Source organism: Macaca fascicularis, chromosome 1 (genome assembly GCF_037993035.2).
Source record: "Macaca fascicularis isolate 582-1 chromosome 1, T2T-MFA8v1.1".
NCBI lineage: Eukaryota > Metazoa > Chordata > Mammalia > Primates > Cercopithecidae > Macaca > Macaca fascicularis.
Window position 1 is genome coordinate 201,305,109 of NC_088375.1, and position 18,146 is coordinate 201,323,254.

The window sequence follows — 18,146 nt, forward strand, 5'->3', positions numbered from 1 at the left end:
TGTTCAACCAAAGAAATGCACATTCCCTGTGGGTTGACCATACTGAACCAGTATAGATCTCTCCCTTTCCAAAAATAAGTAAAGAAATAAGCAAAAAATACATAAAATAAACTTGTGTGATGCCACTTAACACATACCATTCATTAAAAGAGAAACATGTCCCTGAAAAAATACAAAATTGTTTTTCTAAAAATGTTTTACTATAATAGACAAGAAAATGTAAATGGGTATAGACATAATAATCTCATTTGAATATAAGAAATATGGATGATCAATAGAAGATAGATGATAGAATGCGGGAGGACAGATTCTGAGATAGACAGACAGTGATGAAGGTGACAAAGGATGCGAAGAAATTAAACACACAGTAACAACTAAAATCCACGACAGCAGCATTTGCCTTGTAAGAAATAAAAGCATTGAAGTAGTAGACAAGCTAGACTCTAAGTAATGAAAAGTAGACAAACATGGAAGACAGAGTGCCAATCCAGGAAGCACAAATGCAGAACAGCAATGAAACGGAGCAGAAGGAATAATAAAATACAAAAGGCTACCATCTCCCCTGGGGAAAAGGTGGGGAGTGGGGTGACCAGGGCTAAAATGTTCTCAGTGAAGTGAAAGGATTCATTGAATTTCCAGGCAAAAATTAAAGTAGATACAACGTGATGAAAAATGAAATCATTGCAAGGGGTGAGAGTGCTTACTCCACAAAGTAATTCAGGGCTCTAGGCCTTGGGTGAGGTAGAAGGGAAAGCAGGAGGCAGAGGCAACCTCTGGAGCAGATCAAGGGTATAGGAGCTCAGGATGGATCATAAAAAATCCCTACGAGCATTTGGCAAAACCAGCTCACACAAGCAAGTACACAGTCATCCCTCATTCTATAAAATATTCATTTACAAAACCACTACAACTAATCCAACCCTCCTAAGACTCCTTTTCTTTAACATAATACCAAAGCCCAAAGCCAGTGGTGTTATTGGTCCCAAGAAGTGTTGATTCAGCCAGGAAATATAATTTACTTACAAAGGTGACATATTATTCTCAGATATGCACAAAAGCCACATAAAATTGGCTCTCATAGGCTTCCTGAGGAACTTACAAAAACATTGTAGCAGGCTGAACAGTGGCCCCCCAAAGATGTCAGGTTCTAATGCATGGAACCTGGAAATATTGCCTTCTTTGGATCAAGGATCTCTGCAGCTGTGATTAAGGATTTTGAAATGAAGGGGCTATCCTGGATTATCTGGGTGAGCCCTAGATGCAACCACATGCAACTTTGTAAGAGAAAGACAGAGGTTTTGTACACGTAAAGGAGAAGGTGATTCAAAGACAGCAGTAGAGGTTAGAGTGATATAGCCATAAGCTAAGGAATGCCAACAGCATCAGAAGTTGGAAGAGGCAGGAATAGAGTCTATTCTGGAGCTTCCAGAGGGGGCATGGCCCTACTGACACATTGACTGAAGCACAGCAATACTGATTTCAGATGTCTGGCCTCCAGAACTATGAAAGAATAAATTTCTGGTTTTGTTTATTTTTGTTTGTTAGTTTGATTGATTGATTTGGATTCTCGCTCTGTTGCCCAGGCTGGAGTACAGTGGCGTGATCTCGGCTCACTGCAACCTCCACCTCCTGGGTTCAAGTGATTCTCCTGCCTCAACCTCCCGAGTACCTGGGGTTAAAGGCACCCACCACCACACCCGGCTAATTTTTGTACTTTTAGTAGAGACGGGGTTTCACCATGTTTGTCAGGCTGGTCTAGAACTCCTGACCTCAGGTGATCCACCTGCCCAGGCCTCCCAAAGTGCTGGGATTATAGGCATGAGCCACCATGCCCGGCCAAATTTCTGTTGTTTTAAGCCACCAAGTTTGTTGTAATATGTTACAGCATCCATAGGAAGCTAATACAGACATATAATTTTTAGCCTACTGAGATGTTTAGAAAAACTACTTGGTACTAAGAATTGGTGACCATGAAAGACTGTGCATAACTTGGGCCTGTAGTCCCTACTTATATTGTCAATGGTTTGATGGTTGGGGGAGGGCATAGGGAAAAGTAAAACCTTTTTAAGATTTACTGTCTTACATAAGAAGAAGTAAAATGGTATAATATATTATTTTTCTTAAATTTGATGATTAGGGAAAATACAAGTTTAGGAGTACTTTTGAAAATGCTTAAAGACAACCACCCATAGAATTTAAAACAAAATGTGTACTTTGCAAATCAATAAAGAAAACTTAAAAACTAAGAAATATAACCCAAAAAAGCAAGAAAATATAATAAACAAAAGCATAAAACACAGCCAGGCATGGTGTCTCATGCCTGTAATCCCGGCACTTTGGGAGGCTGAGGGAGGTGAATCACTTAAGGCCAGGAGTTCGAGACCAGTGTGGTCAACCCAGCTTAAACCCCATCTCCACTAAAAATAGAAAAATTAGCCGGGCATGGTGGCACGCACCTGTAGTCCCCGCTAGTCAGGAGGCTGAGGCCCGAGAATCACTTGAACATGGGAGGCGGAGCTTATTGTGGGCTGAGATGACTCCACTGCACTCCAGCCTGGGTGCCAGAGTGAGATTCTGTCTCAAAACAAAACAAAACAAAAAAGCATAAAACAGGATGGTGGAAATAAGCTCGTATTATTACCAACAGTAATGGCTAACTGATATAACAGATAATCCCCAAATCTCACAATAAAGGTTAATTTTTCACACACTTCACAGTCCAGTGCCACTCTGCAGTGGGAACAGGGTCCTGGGTGGGGCTGGAGTTATCTATCCCACAAAGTAATTCAAGGCTCCAGGCCTCATGTAGAGAAAAGAGAATGTGGGGAGTGGAGGCAGCCTCTGGAGCAGATCAAGGTTACAGGAGCTCAGGATGGGCAGGAGACTGGGAGGGTGACCGGATATAAGGCCCAGAGCACAAAAGTGCTATCATCTGAGGCTTCTCTGAAGGATCGGCAAAGAACTAAGGTCAGGTGCCTGAGCAGAGTGCAAAACTCAGATGCTGAGCAAAGGGTCTGCAGAGGGAGCAAACACAGGCTCCCAGAGAGAGGCCCCAAGATGATGGTGCACAGGGAAAGGAAGCCAATACGGTAACGTGTAGAGCAACTACTGACTGACCTGTGGCAGGGAAAGCAGGAGTTGTAAGGAGCTATGAGCTGGGAAACATTCATATTGCAAGGCAAAAATTCTTGGGTTGGATAAAATTTAAAAGAATGCTGCTAAACAGAAGAACAACAAAATTTCAAAAATAAAAGGTTGGGACAAAAGAATAGCATGAGAACACATGGAAGTAAAAAGCAGGGATCACAATATTGCTTTTCTTTAAAAAAAAAAAAAGATAAAATTCAAGGTTAAGTAACATTAAAAGAGACACAGGGAATGCTTTCATATGATCAAATGCATGGTCCACAATAATGCTAACAGTCGTGAATCTTTCTGCACTAAGTAACCTAATGAGAAAACATAAAGCAAAATCTGTCAGAAATATGAGGAGAAATTGACAATCCTTATAGGAAACTTTAGCACATCTCTCTTAGTCAAGTAAAAAATATAATAAATTGAACAAAAATGGAATTATTTTAGGTGATTTTACTATTTGATGATTTTTAATACTATGTGCTAGATGCTTTATATGTGATTTCATTTATGATAATACTCTTAGCAATGCTGCTTGATAGATTGAAATTACAGCCATTTTACATGGGGTAAACTGAGGCTCTGCCGGGTCACCAAATTAGCTCTCTCAGAACTAGTATTTGAGGCCGGCGCAGTGGCTCACGCCTGTAATCCCAACACTTTGGGAGGCCGAGGCAGGCGAATCACAAGGTCAGGAGATTGAGACCATCCTGGCCAACATGGTGAAACCCCGTCTCTACTAAAAATACAAAAATTAGCTGGGTGAGGTGGCATGCACCTGTAATCCCAGCTACTCGGGAGGCTGAGGCAGGAGAATAGCTTGAACCCAAGAGGCGGAGATTGCAGTGAGCCGAGATGGCACCACTGCACTCCAACCTGGCGACAGAGCAAGGGAAAAAAAAAAAAGAACTACAATTTGAACCCAGGTCTTTGGCCCCACAACCAGTGTTTTTACTTTATGGAAACATTTCTTCCAAGGACAAAGATACATTGGCCCCTCACAGAATCCCTGACACCGACAGGGCAGACTCTGGACTCTGTCTAGTGATAGGCAGTCTCAGAGCCTCTGGCTACAGGGTGATGAGGAAGAGAGGGCAGCTGGCCGGAGGTCGCCCAGCACGTTAGAGGGAAGCACAAGGTCACAGCCTAAGTCCAAGACACCAGTCACTACCCTGGAACATTCTGCGGCGTTTTCAGTGACCTGAAGCCCAGTTTTATTTTTCCACTTTAGAAAATAACCAAAGAATCTTTTATTTCTTTTGAATGCCAGCTGGTCCCTGAAGAGAAAAGCCTTTTATTTTGCTCTAGACACCAATGCTGGATTTGGGCTTTGGGCTGTCTTCTCAGTTTTTGCTCTTTGGATAGCATGGTACTTAATTATTATTGTCTGCTGTTATGATCATGGTTTAATTGTTAGTTTGCAGCTCGGGCAGCTTAGAGGGGGGCATTTGATAAAACAAGTATTATTTTCTTATTGCCCTTTCCAATGTCACCAAGGATAATTTCAGCTGCATTCTCATGTGGGGACAGGAGTGATTTCTGACCCCCTTTCCCCTGCAGCAGCTGTTCATTCACGTGCCATTTTCCCCTAATGTAAAGATCCACCATCGTGACTCACATCAGTGAAGGGTTTATTGTGTTCCTGCGGTGGTGGCTGTTGGTTAGGAGCATCCAAAGCCCTTTCATATTCTGGGGCCCAGTCAGAAGGCAAGTAAAATCAACATGTCAAGGTGCCATGAATTTTTTTTCTTTTCTCATTTTTGCATGCCTTTCCAATTTGCAATGGGATAGAGATAAACTGCCTATAAGCAGGGAGGTGGGAACCTTTTTTTTTTTTTTTTTTAATACCTAGTGTGTCCAAGTTTCCTTCAGACTAAAAGAACTGAGGACCATAATCCCAGAAGCAAGTTTTGCCTGTGGACAGCACTTGAGAGGGACAGGCCCCTGCAGTGAGAATCTACTGTCCTCCCAACTTCTCAGATCTAGGCTCTGGTAGAAAATCTCCTGTTGCTGAAGCTGAGTGTCATGAACCTTACACTAGCCTCAACAAAGCACAGTGGAGTCTCAGAGGGGGCTGGTGGGAAGAGGTAAGGGAGTGAGGGCCAGGTGGGTGCACCCTTAGCTAGGGCCTGCTGTTAGTTGGTGGGGGGGAGGGTGGGTGTTGCAGTGGGAGGTGGAACTCTGAAAACACCATGAGGAAAGGCATGTGGAGATCTCAGACTTGAACAGGAATATCTGCACATCCCAGGATGTCCCTGCAATCAGCAATGAAGTCAATATCCAGTCCCCGCAGGGCAAGCAGAACTTCAGGGCAGCCCCACCAAAGAATGGGAGGGAGAACCAGGGCCCAGTGAGACCCAGCTACCTGAGCTGGCATACTTGCTGGAGTTAGACTGCAGATTATCATGAGTGCCCAAGATGCAACCCAGGCAAACCAGATACCAGACTTAGGAGACCAACTCAAAAGCCCTTCTTTGGTGGAACCCCTCGCTCGCTGCCCTCAGCACTGCCCCAGCACCAGGGAAACTGCTCTCACTAGGAGAATGGGGACTATGACTTCCGTGCTTCTCTGCAGCTTGGACATTATCACCATTCCCTGAGCCACCGCTTCAGCTCTCAGCCACCTGCACCTCATGCTTTGTCTTCCTGAAGAGCTTGTCATTTCCTGGGTGGGCCAACCTCTACATCCCATCTGTATCTTTGCATACCCTCTTTTCTCTGCCCACATTCTGTCCCCTTCTCACCCTCCTCACCCACTCCCTTCATCTGGACTCATCCTGTTAATCTCTCATCTCTCTTTTCTCTTATAAAGATATCAGACTCAGCTCAGTAGTTACCTGTCCCAGGAGGCCTGGTCTCATCTCCCTGACCTAAGTTAGGGACCTTCTCTGTACATACCTTTACTGTAGATTGTACCACAGGCAGGGGGTGGAAGCATGCCATATTCCTATCTGAATCACCAGTGCCTTGTACTTACTATTTATAGATTTAAAGTATGACTATCAGTATCACTATAGGCTCAGGGAACCTACAGGGCTGAATTTAAAAAGTGTGAGACTGTGGTTGCAGTATCCCAGTTTCTCCCAGGTTTAGACTTAGCAGCGAGCTCTGGCCCAGGTTCTGTGTGGCTAGATTCTATGTCTTTGGTAGTGTAGAGCACCAAAGATACAGCTGTAAGATCCAAGGGGCTGGATGTGAGTGGTGAAGGAAGAGCTCAAAACTTCCAGAGAAATAGGAAGTATCTTCCTTAGTATATAGGATTTGTTTGAGTTGCCTCTTGTAGAGTGACAGATGCTTGGCAAGGACAGTGGGTGAGTTTGGATGAACCACAGGGGTCCCTGAAAGCTGGTGAGCCATTCTTTCATTCATCAATTCAATCAGACAACATTCACCAAGGGGCTAGTACGGGTCAGGCCGCATGCTGGGTACCGGAGATATAGAAGTGAATGTGACACTGGCACAAGAGTTAAGGGATTCAGCAAGACAGGGAAGTCAACAGATGACTCTGATAGAGCAGGAGCCTGTAGAGGGAGCATCTCTCCAGACTGCAGGGATGGGGAGGATGAGGAGAAGCCTGTGGAAAAGCTGCCCACTAGATGTGAGGCACCTACCAGTACACATCAGTCAGGGGGTAGAAGAATTTACTAGGGCTGCTGCAACAAACTGAATAGCTTAAGATAACAGAAATGTGTTTTGTTCACAGTTCTAGAGGCTAGAAGTCCAAAATCATGTTCTCAGTGGGCCAAGGTCCCTCTGGAAATGCTGGGGAAGAATCTGTCTCATGTCTCTCGTAGCTTCTGGTGGTTGCCAGGAACCCTTGGCATTCCTTGTCTTGCAGACACATTACTTCTATCTGTGCCTCCATCACATGATCTCCTTCCCTGTGTCTCCCTCATGTCTCTGTATCCAAATCTCCCTCTCTTTTCTCTTATCATGATATCAGTCATTGGATTTAGGGCCCACCGTAATCCAGTATGCCCTTCTTGTCATAACTTGATCACATCTGATTATATTTCCAAATAAGATCAAAGTCACAGGTACCAGGGGTAAGGACTTGAGCATATCCTTTTGGGGGACACAAGTCAACCCACTACAGGTGGCATGGGGGCATGTGCAAGGGGAACTTCCAGGCAGAGAGAAGGCTCTGAAGCAAGAGAATAAGAAGGAAATCAGTAAAGGGTGAGAAGAACGGGAGAAGGCAACTGGGGCAGCCCAGGAGGGACTTGGTGTGTCCCCTCGGAAGTCTGACTTTATCCTATAGACAAGGAGGAGAGACTGGGTCAGAGGAGCGGTTCAGAAGGATCACCCTGGTCCTGATGGAAAAGGTGGATTGAAAGGATGGGAGGGAAACTGGATCCCGGAAGGCCAGTTACACTTTCGATGCCTCTGAATATGCTTTTCCCTCTTTTGCCATCTTCCTCTCCCTCAGTTTCTCCACACTTTCCTTTCTTCAAAACTCTTTCAAAGACACTGCCTCCTTGAAGCTTTCCTTGCCTCTTCAAATTAAAAGAAGAAGATGATGTAAAAGAAAGTCCTTTGGTGCCAGACATGGTTTGAATACCGGCTCTGACCCTTGCTAGTTGCCTCTGTTAATCCCTTGGAACTTCAGTTCTTCCACAGCAAAATAGTGAGAATTCACTCTCAACTGCAAGGTGTTATGAGGATACTCGGCAATGTACATAAAGCAGTTGGCACATAGGAGATTTTCTACAAACATTTAGCTCTTTTTCTCCTCCGGTTATTTTGATGGCATCTTATTTATCCCACTCTTTAGCACCTATGGCATATATTATTATGTTTTGGGTGTCTCCTTCAATAAGTTTCCTCCAGGACAAATGCGGAGCCTTGCACATTTCTGCAGCTCTCAACACAGAACTTGACAGGCAACGTGCTTCATTCCTCTTCCCTGGAAATGGCCTGTTTTGTGTTTGTGGCCCAAAGAAACGCGCACGCAGACAAGCAGGTCATCAATAGGAAGGCAGATCTTTTCACCTCTTTCCCCCACTTCAGTTTCTCCTACCTGGGGGCACAGTGCAAGGGGGAGGGGGCCGAAAACTTTTTTCAGGATATCAAAAGTCAGAAGAAGACCCAGTGTTCACCTACGGGGGAGCTGCTCACACAAACCCCAACATCTGGTATGGCCTGGAATTCTCTCTATTGATCAGAACTGCTCATTAGCATTTATAGACTCTGATTTCTATAAGATGAGAAAAGTATTCAATAAGAGTCTTAATAAATGTTGTTGGGTTTGGCAAACCAAGTCTTTACTGGCGACCATCAGAGGTTTATAATAAAAGGGGTCACTGGCCCCCTGTGGCAGCCCCTAGCTAATTTCCCTGTATCCACTCTTGCCCTTGTCAATCTTTTCTTACCCAGGCACCAAGAGTGATCTTAAAATGTAAATCGGAACCTGTCAGATCTCAGCTTAAAATATACCAGTGACTTCCCTCAGCTCCTATAGTGCACGCCGAACATCTTCCCCCCACCACAGAGTCCCGCCAGCCCTGACCCTGCCTGCCTCTCCTGGCCCAGCGTCAGCCTCCATGGCCTTTCCACTGGGGCCTTTGCACATACTGTCCTTTATTCACCACAGGCTTCCTCCCACCTCTCGCCCCGCCTGCTGTCCACATGGCTTGGCATCTTGCTTAAATGCCACCTCCTTAGAAGGTCTTCTCCGGCCACTCTGTCTGAAGTGGATACTCTGCCTCAGCACTCTGCCATGTCCTGCCCTGTGCTGGACACAGCTGATAATTTTTGAGTGAGTTTGTGTCTGAGGGGTTATTGCCCATCTCCAGAAGCTCCCGGGGAATGGCACCCTGTCTGTCATCTTCACTGTTATACTGCAGCACCCCGCATATGGGAGGAGCTTAAGTGAACGAGTGCCGAAAGGGGCTTGAACTTGAGCCTCTGTCCTTTCCGTTGCCAACTTGTATTGTTTGTGCACACAGAGAACCCTGCCTCCTCCTCCCTTCTTCTGCACTCCTCTCCACAACATCAGTGCCAAGCCTTTCACTTTGTCTGTTTATCAGATCAGCTAAGCCCAATGCAATGAACTGGCATTTTTAATTCATATCAGCTTATGTATGACTCACATGTAAACTGTTGATGACTGATAGAGCCTCTCCAGCCCCTGCCTAGCTCTCAACCACAACCTCTTCCTCCTAGAGATGTGGGCAGCATTGTCAGGAGAAAGAGTAGAAGCACTAAGGTCTGACCTGGATTAGTATTAAATAATAGCAATTCCAGCTTACTGTCTAACCAGCCCATGACCTTGGGCAAGTTACCTACCCTCTCAGAGCCTTAGTATTCTCATTGTTAAAGATGAGACTAGTCCTACCTGCAAAATAAAGATGCTTGCATGGACTCCATGGGCTAATGTGAAAGTGCCTTATACACAGTGGTTGTTATGGAAACACATTTTCTTTCATGTCTATTTAGTCCCCATATTCTTGCTTTTCTCAGCTTCCTGTCAGACTGGGGTTTCATTTATTCATTCATTGATTCACTCACTCATTCATTCAGTTGTTCACCCTCAGGATTTCACATGGCCTCTAGAGTCAGTCTCTAACTAGAGCACGATAAAGCCCAAACTCCCATAGCTAATTTTGAGACTCTCGTTCTCTTCCCTCTCACAATCCAGCTGTATTCTCTATGGCATCCTGATACCACCTGAACTCAAGTATGGAGTTCCCTTTCTTCCCGGACAGCTTCACCTTCTGTCTGCCTCCGGATCTTATCTCATGTTATTAAATCCAAAGAAAGCACTCTCCTTTCACGCCACCCAAACTTCAGGTCTCATTTCCTTTTGCCTTCCCTGATGAGTGTGGCCCACAGCAACCTCTTTTCTGAGAGCACGTACAGCCACACCACACGGCTGGCACTTGGTCTCCTCTTGGCTGCCGATTTCACAGTGCATTGATCACTGCAGAGAAAGCAGAGAAGGCAGGGGGCAGCCTGGCACAGCAGTGAGTATGCATGTTTGTGCTCTGTCCTAGGGATCTCCTTCTCCCTCTTTTCTATCAAATGTGGGGCCCTAGCCTCACACAGGTCCGGGTTTTGAGGAATCCTTTCCTATATCTATAAAAGATTGCACCTAGGAAATCCAAGAGATTCTCTTGGTTTCTGAGAGTACTAACTAGTGACTGAAAGTAAGAAACACACACACACACACACACACACACACACATATATATATATACACATATATATCTGACAATAAATAACTAGAAAACGTAACTAAACATTAAATCTCATTCACAATAGAACCAAAACCATAAACTTATGGACTGTCAAAGAGGAAATTTAACAAGAGGTGTGCAAAGAAGAAAACCATAACAAAGATGAAAAACATAAAACTTTGCAAAGTATGTAAACTAAGTTATCTACAATGTTCCTGTCAGGGGAAAATTAGTAACACAAAGATATCAATTATCTCCAAATTAATCAATGTGTGTATAATTCCAATCAAAATCTCAATCACATTTTTTGGGACTTGGTAACCATAAAGTTCATCTAATAGAGTAAATTTGGGGAATTAGTAAGTTTTAGGTAAAAAAATCAAAATTTGAGAATATGGAAACCCAAGTAAGCTGAGTAGCTGTATTCCTGGTACCACAAGTAGATTCTAGTATAGGGAAAGGAGAGACCACTGGAATTGAGAGAAGAGTCCAGAAACAGCCCACAACCAAGGGGACATTTCAAACCAGTAGGAAGAATCAGGATTCTTCAGCTATGAGCGTGTCATAATCCATGGGCACCATGGGCACCATCCAAAATGTCAGACACATCCTAGGCAAGCAAGGCCTGGTTCCACACTCATGAAAATTATGATCTAGTTAGGGAGAAGCATGGTCTAAAAATAAGTACACTAAAGATAGACTGGTAGATGCTACGGAGGGAGTAAACAGATGTTTTGGTAGGCAAAGTGTGGAAAAGGCTGCTTTAGATAGGTGTTGGGACAATTGAGTGTCAATTTGGAAGAACAATGAACTTATTAGCCTCAAAAAATGAAACTAGCCAGGTGCAGTGGCTCACACCTGTAATCCCAGGACTTTTGGAGGCTGAGGCAGGAGGATTGCTTGAATCCCAGCATTCAAGAGCAACCTGAGCAACGTAGAAAAACCCCATCCCTATAAAAAATAAAATTAGTCAAACATGGCGGCATGTGCCTGTGGTCTCAGCTACTCAGAAGGTTGTAGTGAGCTATGATTGCACCACTGAACTCCAACCTGGGTAACAGACATACCCTGTCTCAAAAAAAAAAAAAAAAAAAAGAACAAAAGAAAAAAGAAAAGAAAAAGAAAGAAACTATACAAGTCCCAGGAAAGTATTAAAGTTTTGATTAAAGTTTTGTTTGTTTTTGAATCATTGGGTGGGGGAGAGGTTTGCCCAAGCATAACATGACATCCAGTATCCTTAAAGGAAAATATTAACATATTTGATTACATAAAATGAATCACTTCTATACCAAAATGGATACCACAAACCAAAGTTAAATGAGAAAAAGTCACCAGACACTAGGAGAAAAGATTAGCAACAACTATATCATATAAAAGAGAAATCAAAATATATAAGATAAATAAAAGTCATAATATATAAGTAGAATTTTAAAAGTTTGCACCCATCAATTAAGATGGATAAAGAATTTGAAAGATACAAGTGCCCAGGAAATATGTGCAAAGATACCCAACCTTACTAAATCATCTAAACTCAAAACTGCCAGCAAGATTCCACTGTGGCCTAGCAGATGGGGGAGCATTTTCATAAAGAATATATTTACAACATTATAATATCTAATGTTGATGAGGTGAAGTTTAGAGAGAATAGTAACATCAATACTGATTAGTGAGAATATAAATTTAAACAATCACTTGAGAGGATTATTTAGCAGGATTTATTTTAAAATTTTTAAATAGATGCCCTTCTCCCCCCAGAATTACTTTGGCAAGTCAACTGAAATATCCACAGAAATGCAGAAAGCTAAGTAAATATGGGAATGTTCCTTGCAATTTCATGTGAAATTGTGTTATATAACAATGTCTGTTTCTGCAGGAAAAAAAAAAAAATGAGGGTGATGTTTTGTCCATGATGTAGTATTAAATGAAGAAAGAAAGTTATAGAAAACTACATAAAATATGTCTCATTTTGAGGGAACAATGTATATGTGCGCTCACCGAAAAAAGCTCTGCAAGCATATGTACCAAACCTACTATTAATTGAATAGCTCTGGAGAACAGGTTGGCTGTGTGAAAGAGAGACTTTTTTTAAATTCAGTACATCTGTATATTGTTTGCCTTTTCTCTGCCTCGAGTATGTCTTATTTTTAAAATTTAAAAAGATGTTTTTAAAAAGAGATAGTGATAAATGGATTGGATCCTGAAACACAAAAAAAGACATCAGTGGAGAAACTGGTGAAATTCAAATAAAGTCTGGAGTGTAGTTCATAGTAAGTGTGCCAACATTGCTTTCTTAGTCGTGACAAATGCACCATGGAAATGTAAGATGTTAGCAATAGAAGACACGGTGAAGGGTCTATGGGAACACTGCACTATCTTTGCAACTTTTCTGTAAGTCTAAAATTGTTCCACAATAATAAAAAATGGATTAAGAGAGAGAATCACACAGGCTTGTAGCCAAGATATCTTTGGCTGTTGGAATCTTTGGTTCCAGAAAAATTCAGGTTACTACTTGAGCTCCCTTGATCTGAGAGCTCTGTCTGTGTCCTGCAGACCCCCACACAGGGAGACCCCTATCTGGCCTCCTGAGGTCTGCAGAGATTATCTAAGACAGGCCTATATATAGCTAATATCCCCAGAGTTCTGCTCTGGGAAACCGAGGTATGAGGTCACCCCTACCTGCACCGTGGCTGGGCCAGCTTCTCAGACTCCACAGTTCCCCCTGCCTTCTAGCCCCAATTATTATTTATTTTACCTATATCCTTTGTCCAAGCCAGATCCTGCCTTCTCAGTATTCCCCTCCCAACCTAGAATGGTAACAATATGGGCTCAGGGAGAGGTCTGTGGGCTATGTAAGGTTGAGGAGAGGGATGCAGTCTGACAATGGCAACATGGAGCTCATAATAAGAAAAGGATGCACAGAAGCTACACTTCTCACTCTTGCACCCATTGCTGGAGGCCCCATTGGGAGGAGCTGGCCTGGTGAAATCATAAGGATGCTGCCAGACGCTGCCTTCTCTCCCTTCCTGCTGGGGCTTCATAGGTTTAGGGCTTTGTAGGTTTAGGGCTTTGTAGGTTTAGGGCCAGGCTTCGTAGGTTTACAACCTTCTGACCAGAAGCCCCTGGAAAGAAGGGGCTGAGCCCAGATGACCGCTGCCTCTTCTCTCCATGCAGGCTACACTTCCTGGTGTTTGACACAGAGGAGGTTCACGACGTGCTGCGCATCTGGGATGGGCCTGTGGAGAGCGGGGTTCTGCTGAAGGAGCTGAGTGGCCCAGCCCTGCCCAAGGACCTGCACAGCACCTTCAACTCGGTCGTCCTGCAGTTCAGCACTGACTTCTTCACCAGCAAGCAGGGCTTTGCCATTCAATTCTCAGGTCTGTGCGTGCCCTCTGCCAGCCCCACTCCACATATCCTGACACATGGCACCCACCTCCCTCTGGCCCTTGCTTTCCTTCACCCCTCAGTCCATGTAAGGATAGTTATTGAGCATCTGCTATGTGCCTGGTACATAGTTAGCACCTGTTCAAATGTCTGTGCTGAGCTCACTCTGGTAGGGAAGACAGGTGGGTTAATAGACACTTACATGCAAATAGATAAGCATCTGGATGGAGACATACGGACTATAATGGTCACCTTGGAGCATCAAGGAAGATGTTCCAGAAAAGATGATGTCCAAGCTCAGACCCGAAGGACAAGCAGAAGTTACTCAAGAAAAGAAAGTGTTTCAAGGAGCAAGTAGTCATCTATGACAAGGAAGGGTGCCACTGAAATGGACTTTGGAGGACTTGTGCATCCCTATTACATGGAAAACAGAGAAAAGGGCATCTTAGGTGCAAAGAACACATGAACAAGTGTAGATGCAGGAATGTGGGTTCCGGAAGTGGAGGGCTACTCCATGTGACTGAAGCACAGGGAATGAGGAGGGATGTGGGAGGTACAAGTAGATGGTGGCTTGGGGCACGGTTATGAATGAGCTGATGGGACATGCTGCACGCTCGGGTTCTTAGTTGAGTGCAGGTTTCAGCAAAGACTGGAAGCCAACATGAGTCATCTACGTTTTATTAATTAGGCACTGCAATAGCCACATTATGGAGGAGCATGACAAAGAGCTACCCAAAATGGCCAATGCTCAAACATCCAAATCCCAGTATGAGATAATTTATATGACTGGTCCTGCCTCTCCCTGGAATGCATCATCTCATCTCCTCTGAAGTGCCTCTTCCATCATTCCTCTCCCTGAACAAGTGACTCTGCCTCGGTTTCTGCTCGTGTTTATTATACAGCAGCTGTCTTCATTACCATCTCCTTACTCCACCGTGTGTGTGGTGGGAGGGAGGGGGGAGTTTCCATGGTGATTTCAGAGCGATTTCTTGTGGCACCTGTGCCACGGCTTTGCCCCCGAGCTCTTTCCCAGTTGGTGTATCAGCTAAGGGTGGTTGGGGTATATCCCTGGCACCACTGAGATTGTTACAGAGTTGCAAATCCTGCTTCTAGCTCTTTTCTTCTACGTCTGTCATCTCCGTGAAAATGAGCATTTAGCAGCGTGGGGAGCAGATGAGAGTCTCCGGCATCACATTGCTTAATACTTATTAATTTGTTCATTTAACACTCATGCATGCTTCCAGTCTAGCATTTTCTGTCTATTCCTAAGAGTTCCATGGAATACTAATTGATATTGCAAGGAAAAAGAAGTTTGCATGATCAAGTGATGCTGGGGAGGTGCTCAGGCTGATGCAGACCTAAAGAAATGTTCTGCAATATGGGACCTCTGAGAACGTTTGCTATACTAATGCACTTAAATTCAAAAGATGTCTGGTAGGTCACAATTTCCAAACATATTCCATCATGGATGACTTTTTTCAAGGCCATCTCAAGAGACTAACGTTTTCGTGGAACAAACTTGGGAAATTGCTGGGATAAGCAATGGAAGGATCTCCTAGCAGTAAGGAGGGTAGAATGCTAAAGAGATGGCTCAATCCACTCTCTGGGGAAAGGAGTATTATGCATAATTAAAACCAGACATATTTTCTCCAACTGTGCCCAAGCTGATGGGTATGGCTTAAAAAAAAAAAGTCCATAATTGTGCTGACAAATTCCCTCACAGATTTGCATTATCTGACCTCCACTGCGTCCTCAGTGTAGCCACGCGGGACAGAGTCCCTGGGTGCTCTCCTATGCTGTATGCAGGCTGCTTTCCCATGCACTGCCCAGCTCATAGAAGTCCTATTCATCCTTCAAGGTTCATCTCAGATGCCACTGCCTCCTAATCTCCCCATTCAGAGTAAAATTGCTGTAGCCCACGGCACCCCGGCACTTTACTTCTATTTATTCAGCGCATTGTCAATACCAGGCATTCTGTCTCGTCTTGAAGCTGGGCACGTATTTGACATCCCACTAAAAGCTCTTAGAAGACAAGGTCATGCCATGCCTCCCAACTCTCTCATAGTGTATGTATACAATAGGTGCCCACTCACTGCTTAGTAAGCAAATGGGCACATGAAGATATGAACACATGAATGGATGGTTTTCTCTAATATAAGAGTTTCCTTGGGCAAGCTGCCCTTAGCATTGCTTAGGCAGAGTAGCATGGTCAAAGCTACCTAGCTTGGGCTCCAGAAAGGTCGTGACAGCATGGCCCAGTGTTATGGACATAACCAAGGTTTGGGAAAGGTCACCTTCCCTGTTGCTGTCATCAGTTAGCAAATACCAGGACTACTCTAGGGAAGAGAGAACGGCTCACCCCATGTTAACTTTATAGTGTGTATTTGACAGGGGATTGTACAGAAATGCCAGGGACGATTAGTGCAGGCTTGGCTTTATTAAGTAAACATGACTGTGTAACATCTAACATCCTGTCTGTACCACGTGGATCCAGCCTTTCCCCAGGTGCTTCGCCAAGCAGCTCCAATTCAGGAGCATTAAAGAGAGAAAGTGAGAACAGAAAAAAAAGGTGAGCGGGAAGCATAATCACAGCCATCTATTGAGTAGGTGCCACATTAAGCTCTCCACTACATCAACTCTTATAATTTTCACAAGACCCTTACAGTATGGGCACCATTATTACTCCATGTTGCAGATGTGGGCTCTGAGGCTTCTCATACAAGGTCATCCAGTTAATAGCAAAACCCATGTGTGTGAGTCTTAAGCCTAAGCTCTTAATCATTGTACTCTATTCCCTCCCATATAAATAATCCTTCCAAGTATGGCCAGAACAATGAGCTATTTTTCTTCTAGGGGATTATTTACATGTGTACAGTGCACTATAAAGCTAGAGATGAAAGCTAAGTCTGATTTTAACTGGGAAGGAAAAAGATTGATGCATGTTTGACTTTATAAATAAGTTCAGTAGCTGTCAGATGTTGATATGTAAACAAATGAGTGTGCCTGTGTTCCAGTAAAACTTTATTTACAAAAATAGGCATAGGCCCAGATATGGCTGTGGGCCATAGTTTGCTGTATGCTTCTTTACGTGTTATTGAATAGAAGGTATCAGATTGTGTAACTCAAGACTCGTATACAATCCTAGAGGTTATAATTAGTGATATCAGTGTATACAGTTGCCCTAGGCTGCTGCTTCTCAAACTTCCATTGACATCCTCCTGATAGCAGAAGAGGATGGGTGTGTATCCCCAGGAGGTCTGGAGGGTGTAGCAAGCACAAAATATCTTTAAGGCTTCACATTTTTGCTTAAAAACTAATGTGAATTTTACCTTGTAATCCAGAATAAATTCTTTTGTTTTGGTATAAAAGTAGTTTTTCCTTAAAATGTTGAGAAAACTGACATTTCAATCAAATGAGTATTATTTATCTTGTGGTTTCAAGAACCTCCTTGCCCTAGAGTCTGCTGAGCACAGTCTATGAGGGATGACATAGCTGGGGACTGGGACCAGGCCCCGCTGTTAGCTCTGGGCCGTGGAGGCAGCCAGGGTTGTTCCAACTCTTGAGATTCCTTTTTCTGGACTAACTCTTGCACCTGTTCCTCTGGTGTGTTTTCTCATGCCACATTTGTTCATTCATTCACCCACTCATTCTTCTATTTATGTATTCTTTCCATCTAGCATTCATTCAGTATTCACTTATAAAACACCTGCTCTATGTTAAACTAGGTTAGATACTAGATACGAAGATCTCCCAAATTCCTGAGTATTTTGGATTTTTAATATATCTCAGCTATTTTTGAACTCTTCTCTGCCCACTTGCTACAAATATCTGACTTTTCTTCAAATATGGTTTCAGTCTGATGGATCCTTGGTTGTCTGCCATTGCAAGAGAGAGCATGATCTTGACCTAACTTCAGTAACTTCCTGTAACCTCACAAGCGCTGCTCAGCATTTAGGCAGGCCAACTCCCAAAGTCCTTTGCAAACCCTTCCAATTGAATATATGGAGTTTATGTGTTTGTTTGTTCATTTGTTTGTGAGATGAGATCTTACTCTGTCGCCCACACTTGAGTGCAGTGACATGATCATAGCTCACTGCAGCCTTAAACTCCTGGGCTTAAAGGATCCTCCCACCTCAGCCTCCAGAGTAGCTAGGACAACAGGCAACCACCACCACACCCAGCTAATTTTTTTATTTTTTTTGTAGAGTCAGGGTCTTGCTGTGTTGCTCAGGCTGGTCTCCAGCTCCTGACCTCAAGTGACCCTCCTGCCTTGACTTCCCAAAGTGCTAGGATTACAACCGTGAGCCACATGGAGTTTAGACTTGATTATCTTGTCACTTCCTCCTTCTGATCATGTTAGTTATGTTATACAAACTTGCAATGCTTTGTTTGTGTAACAATGCTTGTATTCTTAAGCTGAATTCAGATCTATAATTTTAACAGTACAATCAT

The 18,146-nt window shown here is 43.7% G+C and overlaps 1 protein-coding gene across 14 annotated transcripts in view; it reads left to right on the forward strand.

Annotated features, from left to right (window-relative positions):
• CSMD2 (CUB and Sushi multiple domains 2) overlaps nt 1-18,146 on the forward strand; it is a 650,869-nt gene that overhangs the window by 484,888 nt on the left and 147,835 nt on the right. For all 14 annotated transcript variants that reach the window (XM_045375140.3, XM_045375143.3, XM_045375139.3 and 11 more), the window contains one exon: nt 13,485-13,687. In XM_045375140.3, the coding sequence (XP_045231075.2) occupies nt 13,485-13,687 (203 nt within the window). The remainder of the gene's footprint in view (nt 1-13,484; nt 13,688-18,146) is intronic.